The 14,135-nt window shown below is 46.4% G+C and overlaps 2 protein-coding genes across 2 annotated transcripts in view; one reads left to right on the forward strand and one right to left on the reverse strand.

The window, feature by feature from the left end:
- The window catches only part of LOC142599342 (uncharacterized), a 739,733-nt gene that overhangs the window by 653,013 nt on the left and 72,585 nt on the right, over positions 1 to 14,135 (forward strand).
- Positions 7,929 to 11,004, reverse strand: LOC142599287 (uncharacterized). Its single transcript, XM_075739164.1, has 3 exons — positions 10,926 to 11,004; positions 8,961 to 10,478; positions 7,929 to 8,170 (listed from the first exon to the last, which is right to left on the reverse strand). The coding sequence occupies exons 1-3, from the start codon at positions 11,002 to 11,004 to the stop codon at positions 7,929 to 7,931; spliced, it is 1,839 nt and encodes a 612-aa protein (XP_075595279.1).

Genomic DNA, 14,135 nt, shown 5'->3' on the forward strand with positions numbered 1-14,135 from the left:
CTTTTTGGTGCGCAACGTGGGGCATGAAGGGTTCAAGATAAAGACAGATTTGATTGGAATGTGCTAGGTCAAACTTATAATTGTTATTGTTGTTTAACTATTAATTGGCAGGCTTCTGTGCTTGTCATGGGACTTGCTTACCTTACTGTATGTTAGAGTCTAGTGCTTGTTAGTGGCTGCTTTTTGCTTTTGCTGCTTGCTGTATGGCTGTACTGCTTATCATCTTACTCTGCTTATCATCTTACTCTACTGTTCTCTACCTGAGAACATTTTCATAACAGCAATGGCTCATGCGTTGATTACGGGATTCAATCCAGACAGGGTAGCAGTAACAAGAAGTATCAAAATGGAGCTTTTGAGAGGAGCATCTGCCTCACTATAACCCTTGATTATACCAGCAGTCACAAATGCTACGGGTAATGTAGGTGCCCTATGTTGTGATTTAACCCATCAGGCAGCTAAAACAACCACACAGCTGTTCTCTCACTCCCCCCCAGTGGGATGGGAGAGAGAATAAAAAAGAGTAAAACAGCTTAATAAGATAGAAAAGGAAGATGATGATGATGATGATAATAATAATAATGAAAAATACAAAATGAGTGATGCACAGCACAATTGCTCACCACCTGCTGACTGATGCCCAGCTAGTTCCTGAGCTGCGGCCCCACTCCACGATCAACTCCCCCAGCTTATATACTGAGCATGACATCATATGGTATGGAATAGCCCTTTGGCCAGTTTGGGTCAGCTATCTCGGCTGTGCCCTCTCCCAGCTTCTTGTGCACCTCCTGCAGAAGGCTCATGCCTCCTCGCTGGTAAAGCCTGAGAAGCTGATAAATCCTTGACTTAGTTGTAAACACTGCTTAGCAACAACTAAAACATCAGTGTGTTATCAACATTATTCTCATCCTAAATCCAAAACACAGCATTAGACCAGCTACTAGGAAGAAAATTAACTCTATCCCAGCCAAAACCAGGACAGGATTCACCCCTTATTCTATACCATCTATGTCATGCCCAGGTCCCACACTTTCCAATACATCCCAATTAATCACCACCACTTTTCCCATCTTTTGATATATACACACAGATATCATTCCCTCAGCATCCCGGCACCCATGGGAGGCTAGGAGATATCCCCCTCCAAGTGGCGAAGGGGACCTCAGAAAGATCTGGATGTGACCGGTGGGGTGGCCCGTGTCCCTGTGGAGGGGACAGCATTGCTCCATGGCCTTAAACCAAGGGGGAAGGTCACTGGTGGCCACGGTGAGCATCTCCCCAGGGTCTCGCTGTGCCCATTCCTCCATCATGCCAGCTTAATTAAATGCCTTTATTCCAAGGACTCCCTCTGTGTGTTTGTGTATTTGTGCATTAGCAGTTAATACAGTAAGAGGCTTTATTGTAACTAAATTGATTTCTTCTTTTTTTTTTCTCCCTTCCTTCTTCTGTAATTTTTTCCCCTTCCCACTCACCAGACTGTCCTCTCTCGTCACAGGGTTACTGTGGGTACTGTCACCTTCACTACCTGATGGTGCTAGACAGGGTGTGATGAGAAAGCAATCACAGCAGGCACCTACCTGGGGAGATCTGAGGGACTAATGATGCTTAAAGGCATCTTTTTTTCAGGAAGGACAGGTAAGTAAGTGAGCATTGGCTGTGACTATTGTATGGGGGAGAAGAGATCCCTGATGCATATATGTTCACCTTGTCAGGCACAGTGGGCATAGGTGGGGTGCAGAGCTCCAGCCATCCCCATCCAAGGACACTCCATTTCCCAAGGCATTGTATTGGGTTTGCGTGGCAAGGTTTTGGTAGCGGGGGGGGGGGGGGGCTACAGGGGTGGCTTCTGTGAGAAGCTGCTAGAAGCTTCCCCTGTGTCTGACAGAGCCAATGCCAGCCGGCTCCAAGACGGACCTGCCGCTGGCCAAGGCCAAGCCAATCAGCACCTCTGGGATAACATATTTAAGAAGGAAAAAAAAACAGTTAGAGAGCTTTTGCAGCTGGAGAGAGGAGTGAGAAGATGTAAGAAACTCTGCAGACACCAAGGTCAGTGAAGAAGGAGGGGGAGGAGGTGCTCCAGGCGCCGGAGCAGAGATCCCCCTGCAGCCCGTGGTGAGGACCATGGTGAAGCAGGCTGTCCCCATGCAGCCCATGGAGGAAGGATGAGGGGGTGTAGAGATTCCACCTGCATCCCATGGAGGACACCACGCCGGAGCAGGTGGAGACACCTGAAGGAGGCTGTGACCCCGTGGGAAGCCCAGGCTGGAACAAGCTCCTGGCAGGACCTGTGGACCCATGAAGAGAGGAGCCCACGCCGGAGCAGGTTTGCTGGAAGGACTTGTGACCCCGTGGGGGACCCCACGCTGGAGCAGTCTGTTCTTGAAGGTCTGCACCTCATGGAAGAGACCCACGCTGGAGCAGTTTGTGAAGGACTGTCTCCCGTGAGAGGGACTCCATGCTGGAGCAGGGGAACGATGAGAGGAGTCCTCCCCCTGAGGATGAAGAAGCGGCAGAAATACCGTGTGATGAACTGACCGTAACCCCCACTCCCTGTCCCCCTGTGCTGCTGAGGGGGGTTGGAGGTTGAAGCCGGGAGTGAAGTTGAGCCCGGGAAGATGAGAGGCGTGATGGGAGGTTTCTTAAGACTTGATTTTATTTCTCATTCCTCTACTCTGTTTTGCTTAGTAATAAATTAGATAAATTCCCTCTCTCAGTTCAGTCTGTTTTGCCCGTGACGATAATTAGTGAGTGATCTCTCCCTGTCCTTATCTCGACTCATAAGCTATTCGTTATACTTTTTCTCCCCTGTCTAGTGAAGGAGGGGAGTGATAGAGCGGGTCTGGTGGGCACCTGGCTCCCAGCCAGGGTCAACCCACCACAGGCATCAAGGCCACAGGTCCCCAGAGGGAAACCCCAATTCCAGTCCCACCTGCAGACCCCTGAGGATTGCTTGGCAGGGCCTGTGCAATCCCACCATCTTTCTCTTTCCAGTGCAATTCAACTTCCCTATATTATTATTAAACTGTTTCCAGCCCGTAGCACGTTTTCTCTGTGCTCTGCATGCTTAACTCGAAAGCTATGACTGCAAAAGATCCACAAGGAATGAGGAACAAGGAAGATCAGACTTTGCTAGCCCATTGCTCAGCATCCCCAGACCACTCTGAAAGCTCACAGTGTTCATAGCTTCTGGCTGTGATTAGCTAAAAAAAAAAAAAAAAAAGTAACACATTTAGTGTAAAAATAGTAACACAGTTAATGTAAAAATAGTAAACACAGTTGTTACCCAACGTGGGACCTGGGCATTATTCTGGGCTTCCCAGGATGGGCACAGACCTGTGCTGCACTTTCCTTCCTTTTTCTTCCTCCTTCCTTCCTTCTTTTCTGCCTGCTTTCCTGCCTGCCTGCCTTCCCTCCTTCTCTCTTTCCTGCTTTCCCTCCCTCCCTCCCTCCCTTTCGCCCCATGCCCCATGCCCCTGCCACGGGTGCACAGAACTGCCTTCTCCCCCTCCCATCCCCAAGCAGTGGGAGCTGAAGCTGTAATTAAACTTGTCTAGGAGGAATGTGAATCAAAAGGCTGTTAGAAAAGTAAAGAAATGAGGATACCTGTGGGATTATGCAACCCAGAAAAATGCAAAGCCAGCTTCCAGCTGCCCATAAAATAGTTGCCATCTTCTTTCCCATTGGCAGGGTTTGGGTGAGCACAAAAAAGCTGGGAAGAGGATTTTTACAAGAGTTGGTTATATCCTGGATGAATAGCAGTGTGTCTATTGGTGGGTTTCTACCTCTTGGAGTGTGCTGAGGTTGGGCTGAACAAGGAGTTCCAGCCTTGGCAGGTGCCGCCACGCTGGGTTTGGGGTGGTACCAGCAAATCTGGGTACAGCCCTGGGCCCTGTCCAGCCCTTCCCGCAGGGATGGGAGTGGTGTCAAAATAGGAGCAATCAGGAGAAAAAAGGATGGGAAGGAGCAGTGATGGGCAGCTGCTCGCTCCCCAGCAGCTTCGCCTTGGTCAATGTCACCATGTATCTGCATGGGGACAAGCAAAGGGCTGGCTCAGCCCGAAAGCCACCAAGTGAGGACCACTCCTGGGTTATCCATTGTCCTCATCCCCAGTGCCACCACACCTTTGCTCCTAACCTGGTCATAGAATCATAGAATGGTTTGGGTTGGAAGGGACCTCAAAGATCATCTAGTTCCAACCCCCCCGCTGCAGTCAGGGACACCTTCCACTAGACCAGGTTGCCCAAAGCCTCATCCAACCTGGCCTTAAACACTTCCAGGGATGGGGCCTCCACAACCTCTCCGGGCAACCTGTTCCAGTGCCTCACCACCCTCACAGTAAAGAATTTCTTTCTAACATCTAATCTAAATCGACCCTCCTTCAGCTTAAACCCATTCCCCCTTGTCCTGTCACTACACTCCCTGATAAACAGTCCCTCACCTCCTTTCCTGTAGGCCCCCTTCAGGTACTGGTAAGCTGCGATTAGATCTCCCCGAAGCCTCCTTTTCTCCAGGCTGAACAACCTCAACTCTCTCAGCCTGTCCTCATAGGAGAAGTGCTCCAGCACTCTGATCAGCTTCGTGGCCCTCCTCTGGACTCGCTCCAACAGCTCCATGTCTCTCTCTTGTACTGGGGCCCCCAGAGCTGGACGCAGTACTCCAGGTGGGGTCTCACCAGAGCGGAGTAGAGGGGCAGGATCACCTCCCTCGACCTGCTGGTCACGCCTCTTTTGATGCAGCCCAGGACACAGTTTTCTTTCTGGGCTGCAAGCGCACACTGCCGGCTCATGTTGAGCTTCTCATCAATCAACACCCCCAAGTCCTTCTCCTCAGGGCTGCTTTCAATCCATTCCTCGCCCAGCCTATAGTCGTGCTTGGGATTGCACTGACCCACGTGCAGGACCTTGCACTTGGCCTTGTTGAACTTCATGCGGTTCGCACGGGCCCACCTCTCCAGCCTGTCAAGGTCCCTCTGGATGGCATCCCTTCCCTCCAGCGTGTCGACCACACCACACAGCTTGGTGTGTGTCGCTCTTCCTCTCTTCCTAGGTTTGATGGAGGCACCTGAGAAGACTTTCCCCCAATTTGCACCAGGAGCTGGCACAAAGATTCATCTCTTTGTGAACAAAATAAGTTTACAATCATCACCAAACTCCAAGCGAAGCTCAGAAGTTGACACTTCAAGGAGAACATTCATTAAATAAAGGAGGGGAGTGGGGAGAAAAGGAGGGGAGGTTACCTTGCTGAATTAATCAGGCTTCACTGTAATGTTCAGACTCAGATTTTATTTCCTGTAATAAGCCCATTAATACAGGTGTCTATAGCAGGGGGCTTTTAGCAGCAGGCACCATTAATGTAATGAGGAAGGGCTAATAGAGTTTTACTGGAAGTTTTACTGCAACATCACAGCCTTTTAAAACAGCTGTCTCAATAGGCATTCATAGAATCATAGAATCATTAAGGTTGGAAAAGATCTCTAAGATCATCAAGTCCAGCTGTCAACCCAACACCACCATGTCTACTAAACCATGTCCTAAAGTGCCATGTCTACATGTTTTTTGAACACCTCCAGGGATGGTGACTCCACCACCTCTCTGGGCAGCCTGTTCCCATGCTTGAACCACTATTTTGGTGAAGAAATTTTTCCTAATCTCCAATCTAAACCTCCCCTGATGCAACTTGAGGCCATTTCCTCTTGTCCTTTCCCTAGTTACTTGGGAGAAGAGACCAACACCCATCTCACCACAACCTCCTTTCAGGTAGTTGTAGAGAGCGATAAGGTCTCCCCTCAGCCTCCTCTTCTCCAGGCTAAACAACCCCAGTTCCCTCAGCCACTCCTCATAAGACCTGTGCTCCTGTCCCTTCACCAGCTCTGTTGCCCTTCTCTGGACACACTCCAGCACCTCAATGTCCTTCTTGTAGTGAGGGGCCCAAAAGTGAACACAGTATTCAAGGTGTGGCCTCACCAGAGCCAAGTACAAGGGGACAATCCCTTCCCTAGTCCTGCTGGCCACACTATTCCTGATGCAAGCCAGGATGCTGTTGGCCTTCTTGGCCACCTGGGCACACTGCTGGCTCATGTTCAGCCAGCTGTCAACCAGCACCCCCAGGTCCTTTTCCACCAGGCAGCTTTCGAGCCACTCGTCCCCAAGCCTGTAGTGTTGCCTGGGGTTGTTGTGACCCAAGTGCAGGACCCAGCACTTGGCCTTGTTAAACCTCATACAATTGGCCTTGGACCATCAATCCAGCCTGTCCAGATCCCTCTGCAGAGCCTTCCTACTCTCGAGCAGATCAACAATCCTGTCCAATTTGGTGTCATCTGCAAACTTACTGAGGGTGCACTCGATCCCCTCATCCAGATCATTGATAAAGATACTAAACAAGACTGGCCCCAAGACTGAGCCCTGGGGAACACCGCTTGTGACCGGCCGCCAACTGGATTTAACTCCGTTCACCTTTACTCTCTGGGCTCGGCTTTCCAGCCAGTTTTTTTATGCAGTGAAGAGTGCACCCATCTAAGCCATGAGCCGCCAGCTTCTGTAGGAGAATAGTGTGGGAGACCGTGTTGAAGGCTTTACTGAAGTCCAGGTAGATAACATCCACAGCCTTTCCCTCATCCACTAGGCGGGTCACCAGGTCATAGGAGGAGATCAGGTTGGTCAAGCAGGACCTGCCTTTCATGAACCCATGCTCACTGGGCCTGATCCCCTGGTTGTCCTGCACCTGCCTGGTGAGCGCGCTCAAGATGAACCGCTCCATAATCTTCCCCGGTACCGAGGTCAGCCTGATAGGCCTGTAGTTCCCCGGATCCTCCTTCTGGCCCTTCTTGTAGATGGGCGTCACATTGGCAAACCTCCAGTCATCTGGGACCTCCCCTGGTCTGTTATCAACCAGGACTGTTGATAAATGATGGGGAGTGGCTTGGCAAGCTCCTCCACCAGCTCCCTCAGTACTCTCGGGTGGATCCCATCCAGCCCCATAGACTTGTGAGTGTCCAGGTGGTGTAGCAGGTCGTTAACTGCTTCCTCCTGGATTATGGGGTGTGTTTATTCTGCTCTCTGTCCCTGTCTTCCAGCTCAGGGGGCTGAATGCCCTGGGGACAACTGGTCTGACTATTAAAGATTGAGGCAAAGAAGGCATTAAGTACCTCAGCCTTTTCCCCATCCTTGGTGGCCATGTTCTCCTCTACATCCAATAAAGGATGGAGATTCTCCTTGGCCCTCTTTTTGTTGTTGATGTATTTGTAAAAACATTTTTTGTTATCCCTTACAACAGTGGCCAGATTGAGCTCTAGCTGGGCTTTTGCCTTTCTAATTTTCCCTCTGCATGACCTAATGAGATCCCTGTGAGATAAGGGAGGCACGAACTTTGTTCCCACACAAGTAAACTTAAAATAACAGGGTGATTAAGAATAGTTTACACATATCACAATGATGAGAGGAAGAACCAAGGACAGAATCCCTGACGCAGTAGGAAACATCTTACAAGACAAACTAACCTTGCGGTCTGGAAAAGGATCAGGGAGAGTACTGCGCCTGCATAAGGGAAGAAGGTCAAAAGATTATGAAGGGGATGATATTCATCGTCAGAGACCCCTGCCCACCCTGACTAGAGGACACTACGCATGCGCCAGGAGTCGGAGTCGGGGAAAAGCTAATTTTAATACGAGATGGGAATGTATCATGAATATGTATAAGTATATTACGAAATCTTGTAATTATGCAATCATATAAGCGTATAAATTCAGAGTAAATCACTGGGCTAGGCGTGCACGATTGTGGTGGGGTGATCCCCCGTGTTGCCCAGCGCTGAATAAACATGCCTACTTTACAACCTTCTCAGTTGTGGAGTCTGCTTTCCGCACGTCATTTTGGCGAGCCAGCCAGGAGACACTCTGCTCGGCTGCGGGATCGACTATGGAGCGGACGCCCCTAGGCGCGCCCCAAGTACTTTCCTCGGAGGAGCCTCCACTCCCAGCCGCTCACCGCGGGAGTAGACAACAACCTCCTGAAGCTGCAGATAAATGGTATGTTTAACAAGGGGGCCAGTAAGTCGTAGGGGATGCCCACGCTTGGCCGGGGCCGCTGGTAAACCGCGCAGAGACATCTGGCGTACAGCATAGTCCCCATATGGGAGGAGGGTATCCTGTACGTTAGGTAGGGGATTCGCTGACCTATAGAGCGGCTGTCACCAAAATCCGGGAATAAACCTCGTAACACCAATCTAGTGTTAAAAGGCAGGCATTCTTTATTGCAGCGCTGGATGCATGGGGGATAGCTCCACCCAACGTGCATGCCAGGTGATCACCAACACACAAGTTATGTAGGATCAAAACATACATATTCATTATTTTCCCGAGAAAAGGTGATTCTATGATAATCATTTCTAGGATTCATTTCCATGTTCTCCTCCCCGTCATGCATGCTCAGTGATTTGAGTCGGTGGTCCTTAGGGGTCTCTGGTGGTCATCAGTGGTCTCGCACCTGTGTCCGCTGGATGACCCCCTTCATGCAGGCATGCGCAGTATCCTTGTTGTAGGTGCACCTGTCCATAGCAACTTACTTCATAAGATTAATATTCCTGAACCTATTGTCCGGTTGGGTAGGGACTGTACAAGGAACATAGCAGCATTGTATCTTGACACGGTCATCTTGCCACTTGCCATGGTTAGTTAGCTTCATTACCTATTACCTTGGTTACAAACTACGGCCTCCTATCCTATGGTTACATTTCCCCCCTTTGGAAGTTTTGAAATAATCACCTTTTCAATACTTCCACTGTACTAATTATTTTCTATGTGTTGGAGGAAAACTCTGGGACTGTTTGTTTATTTTGCTGTTTTGCAACAGCTTGGATGATCATATGAGTGAGGGAAGTTTCACGAGTAATTTGTTTTTTTAGATATGTTAACCGATTCATCATTCTCCAAGTTATGACATACAATATTACTGATAAGGTCATACTGATCAGAACCAATATTAAGAGAATCACGATGGGGTGACACAACTTATTTAGGATGCCTGTAGCAGTAGGCGACCATCCGAAAAGTGTGTCCCACCATTTAAGTTCTGCATCTCTCTGCACTCTTTCAAAAACTCGATGTATTTCTTTCACATTGTGATGGACAGTTATTAGGGTTTTCTGCCCGTTTTCCTTAATTTTTTCCAGAATTTCAATCAAATCTTTGTGTCGTAATAACTGTTTTACTAAAGTGAGATTCATTCCAATGGGGATAGGTAATAATTCATGAATCAACATGTAGTTAGACTGCAAAAGTTGGTGCGATGTGACTGGGGTCGAATAAGAAAAGTCACATCCATCAATCTTAGTAAAATTACAAACACAAAAATTTGAATGATTCTTAATCTCTACCACTACCTCATCTACATATAAAAAATCACAAACAGTTCTCAGGCATATACAGCCCTTGCCAATATATATAAGTATTGTTCCAGGGTTTTCGTTAGGATCAACCTCAAAATGGCAAATATTTTGTTCAGTATCCAGACAAATATCTTGTGCCTCAATTGCATTACCTTCACAGACAAATCCTTGTTGTTCTCGCACGATGCAAGATTCCAGATTAACAGTTTGCCATTTTTCATTTATCCTTCGGGCCCATACTCTATGCTCGGAAGGATAGAGTATAGTTCCGTTGTGGTTTATCCCTAATGCAATAATGGGATAAATTGAGTATTTAGTACCGTTAGATATAGTGAGCACAAAAGTTGTAGCTGTATTTGTAACGGGATCATAAGTAAAGTTTACCAGGCTCCACCAGGACTGGAGTTCTTTCTCAAAATCAGTAGCACTGTCCCAAATTATTTTCCTAATTTCAGTAGGGAGAGTGCCGCCTTCGCCTTCTCTTATAATTGAGGCAGCTACCGACTGCATCCATAATTGGGCCTGGATGCAACTGAGAGCCAAGGAGAGGTTATTTTGGATCACCCCAAGTGCGTCCGTAATTAACTCGTGGTCCCTTACATTTATTCTTTCCCATGCGGGTAATATACTTGACAACAGCCACTGGTTAGTTCCTAAAGCCAGTAAAGAGGATCGTAAAGGTTGTTGTAATCTAGCCAAATCACTAATTGAGGCTGCCAATTTGTTCATTATTATTTCTGAATCAATGCTATTTAAAACTCCCAATCCTGTTCCCAAAACACCGGTCAAGTCTCTCCGTGTTCTTTTCATAGCAAGAGTTCGTTTCTGCAGCCAAGTTGTCCACCCCTCATATGAGGTTTTTAAGAAAGGTGAACAAGCTGGTTGAATATCTGAAACATTGTTTTGCATTGACAATTCAACTTGTTTGAGAGACCATGCCGGGTTAAACAACATTTGTTGCAAGCCTGTATTTCTGATCACATATGGTCCAATTTCAAAGATTTTCGGGTTAAGCGCAACAATTGGTTGAGTAGTAGGTATTATAACGTCTATTTTAAGTTCTCCCCAGTATTTGGTGTTATTTTTACCACATATTACTTTACGGGAGTATTGTACAGTAGTCAAATTTAACCAACAGTCTAAATTTTGATCTTTACACAAAATAGGGCCATGCAGTCCATTTTCATAACTGTTTATAGGTTCAGTGCGAGATTCAGTAATTAATCTACATCTTATTGTGATGTCATTCCCTCGTGATACCATAAAAGAGGGGGTGACTTCACTTTTACTAGTTAACGTAAAAAGGGTTTCTGTGCCAGCATGCGTGACTACTCCAACAGGCATCACTAGGGGTTTAGTTACAACATTTATCTTGAATTTAAATGTGAGGCCTAATAATCCCCCTGTCAATGGATTAGGTCGCCAATTGCACACCACATAAACTGGCTTAGTCAAAGTAAAATTGTGCCAACAATCTCCTTGTTCCTTAATACAGAGTTTGGTAATTTCAACATTATTGGTACTAGGGTCTAAAGAATAATTACCGACATTCTGCTGGCGGCAACACGTAATGAGAGAATCTTGTCTGTTACATTTCCATTCTGTGGTGGGACAGAGTCCCATTGTAAGATTAGAACTAGGGTCTAATAGATTTCCGGAGATGGTAATTGAAGAAGCTTTCTCATGAAGAGATCCTTCCATCTTTCTGCATCCTACTTGGATTTTTTCTCCAATTGTTCCTGTTAAGACACGGGCCCAGTCCTTCCTGTCCCATTCCCACTCTGGTGGGTGGTAAACTTCAGATTCATGCATTACCACAGTGGCTAAATTTGGGGAACGATCTTTGGGGTATGGTCCCATAACAGCTTGGGACCATGGCCATTCTATATTTCTTTGGCTACAAATTAGTGATAAAATACAAAAAAGTGTTATCAGCCTAATCAAACAATTCATAATATTCATAATTCAACACATAACATGCAAACCCTTTATAAATTTTCCTTTAGCTTTCCAGTTCCCTATCAAATTTTCTACACAGTCTGAGTTTCAAAGGTCCCATCTTGCATAGATGTCCACTGCTCTGACGGTGCCTTCTTTACTCGAGTGTAATGAATCCACGGCTCCACTCCTTCTACCTTAACTGCGGTATAAGTTGTCAACAGTACCTGGGAGGGTCCCTTCCACTTTTCTTGGAGTGGTTCAGAACTCCATGTTCTTATATACACAAAGTCACCCGGCTGGTATGGATGTACAGGCGTATCAAGAGCAAGCGGTCTGGTCAGCACAATATATCTTCTGAGCACTTCGAGGGTCTTTCCTAAAGAAATCAGATATGTTTTCAAATCTGTTTCCCCTGTTACCCTCATGTCCCCTGGGATTAAAGGAGTTTGGTAGGGTTTGCCATATAATATTTCATATGGACTTACACCGTCTTTAGACCTTGGTTGGATTCTTATTCTTAACAGAGCTAATGGCAAAGCCTGTGGCCATTTCAGAGATACCTCTTGGCAAATTTTACTCATTTGTCTTTTCAAGGTCTGATTCATTCTTTCAATCTTCCCGCTTGATTGTGGTCTCCAGGGAGTGTGTAAGTCCCATTTTATCCCCAGAATTTTACTTACTTGGACTATTTCAGCTACAAAATGTGGTCCTCTATCAGAAGACATGCCCAATGGTACCCCAAACCTTGGTATTATCTCTTTTAACAATATTTTAACCACTTCTCTCGTTTTGTTGGTGCGACAAGGAAAAGCCTCTGGCCATCCGGAAAACGTATCGATCAATACCAACAAATACCTATACCCATTTTGTCTGGGTAATTCAGAAAAATCGATTTGCCAATAATCTCCTGGGGAATTACCCTGCTTTGTTACTCCTAAAGGTGCTTTCCTCTGGTTTAAAGGATTATTTTTAAGACAGATCGGGCACTTAGCTATTATTGACTTAATTATTCCTGTCATTCCTACGCATACTACAAATGTTTTCAAATTTGTAACCATAGCATCTACACCCCAATGTGTCTGCTCATGTTTCTCTTTTGCAAGTTCTAACATAATTTGTGGGGTTACTATTACCTGATTTTCTGGTGTTACCCACCATCCTTCTGCATTTTGGGATGCCTTTAAATGCTCTGCCAATTGTTCGTCTAATTTACCATATCTTACTTTTACATTTGGAATTTTTACCTGTTTTACTGGTACTAGTGCAAGGATACCTCGTTCTGCAGCCTCCTTTGCAGCTTTATCCGCCAACCGATTACCTATATTGACAGCCGTCTGACCAAATTGATGAGCTTTGCAATGCATTACGGCCACTTCCTTTGGTTTTTGCACATCTTGTAGGAGCTGAAGGATTTCCTCCTTATGTCTTATAGGTGATCCTTGGGCTGTTAACAGCCCTCTTTCTTTCCAGATAGCTCCATGAGCGTGGATCACACCAAATGCATATTTGGAATCAGTCCATATGTTTACCCTTTTCCCTTCGGCCATTCGTAAGGCCTGCTTCAGCGCCACCAATTCTGCTTTCTGTGCTGATGTATTTGCAGGTAGTGTCCCTGACTCCAATATCTTGTCGATGGTGACAACAGCATACCCGGCCATTCGCCTTCCTTCTTGCACAAAACTGCTTCCATCCGCAAACAGCTCCAGATCAGGATTCTTCAAGGGTTCGTCCTTCAGGTCCGGTCTGCTGGAATAAACTTGTTCAATGGTTAACAGACAGTCATGTTCCAATTTCTCAGTAGGATTTTCTGTTGACAGGAACATTGCTGGATTTACAATTGCTGTGGTTTTTAATTCCACATCATCTTGTTCCAATAGGACGACCTGGTATTTCAACATTCTGCTAGGGGATAACCAGTGACCCCCCTTTTGTTCTAAGACAGTTATTACCATATGCGGTACATATACCACTATCTTTTGGCCCATAGTCAATTTTCGGGCCTCCTGAATCAGCAGCACCGTTGCTGCCACAGCACGCAAACATCCCGGCCATCCTTTACTCCCGGTGTCAAGTTGTTTGGAGAAGTACCCCACCGGCCGCTTCCAGGATCCCAGCCGTTGCACCAGCACTCCAAGGGCCAGATGTTGCCTTTCGTGCACAAACAGCTCAAAAGGTTTGGTTAGATCAGGCAAACCCAATGCAGGGGCCATCATTAATGCCTTTTTGAGTTCTCTAAATGATTTATGGCATTCAGGTGTCCAAGCCAAGTATTGGTCTTTGGATTCCTTCAGGGCCTCATATAGGGGTTTCACATACAGCCCATAATTTAGAATCCAGAGTCGGCACCATCCAATCATTCCCAAAAAGGCTCTCAGTTCCTTTGGGCTGTTAGGTTCGGGGATCTGACAAATGGCTTCTTTTCTTTCGTTCCCCAATTGTCTCTGTCCTTGAGATATCTCAAATCCCAAATAAATCACTGCTTCTTTCCCTATCTGGGCCTTGTTTCTGGAGACTCTATATCCTCCTTGGCCCAGGAAATTCAATAAACTGACAGTAATTTCAAAACATGTTTCTTTACTTTCTGCTGCTATCAGGTTGTCATCCACATACTGTAATAATATACCTTCTCCTTGATTTTGTTTCTTCCACATTTCTAACTCTTTTGCCAACTGATTTCCAAATATTGTAGGGCTATTTTTAAATCCTTGTGGAAGTACAGTCCACGTTAGTTGCGTCTTTCGTCCTGTAGCAGGACTTTCCCATTCAAAGGCAAATATGCCTTGACTTTTCTTATCCAGAGGTATGCAAAAGAA

This window comes from Balearica regulorum, chromosome W (genome assembly GCF_011004875.1).
Source record: "Balearica regulorum gibbericeps isolate bBalReg1 chromosome W, bBalReg1.pri, whole genome shotgun sequence".
In the NCBI taxonomy this organism is placed as follows: Eukaryota; Metazoa; Chordata; class Aves; order Gruiformes; family Gruidae; genus Balearica; species Balearica regulorum.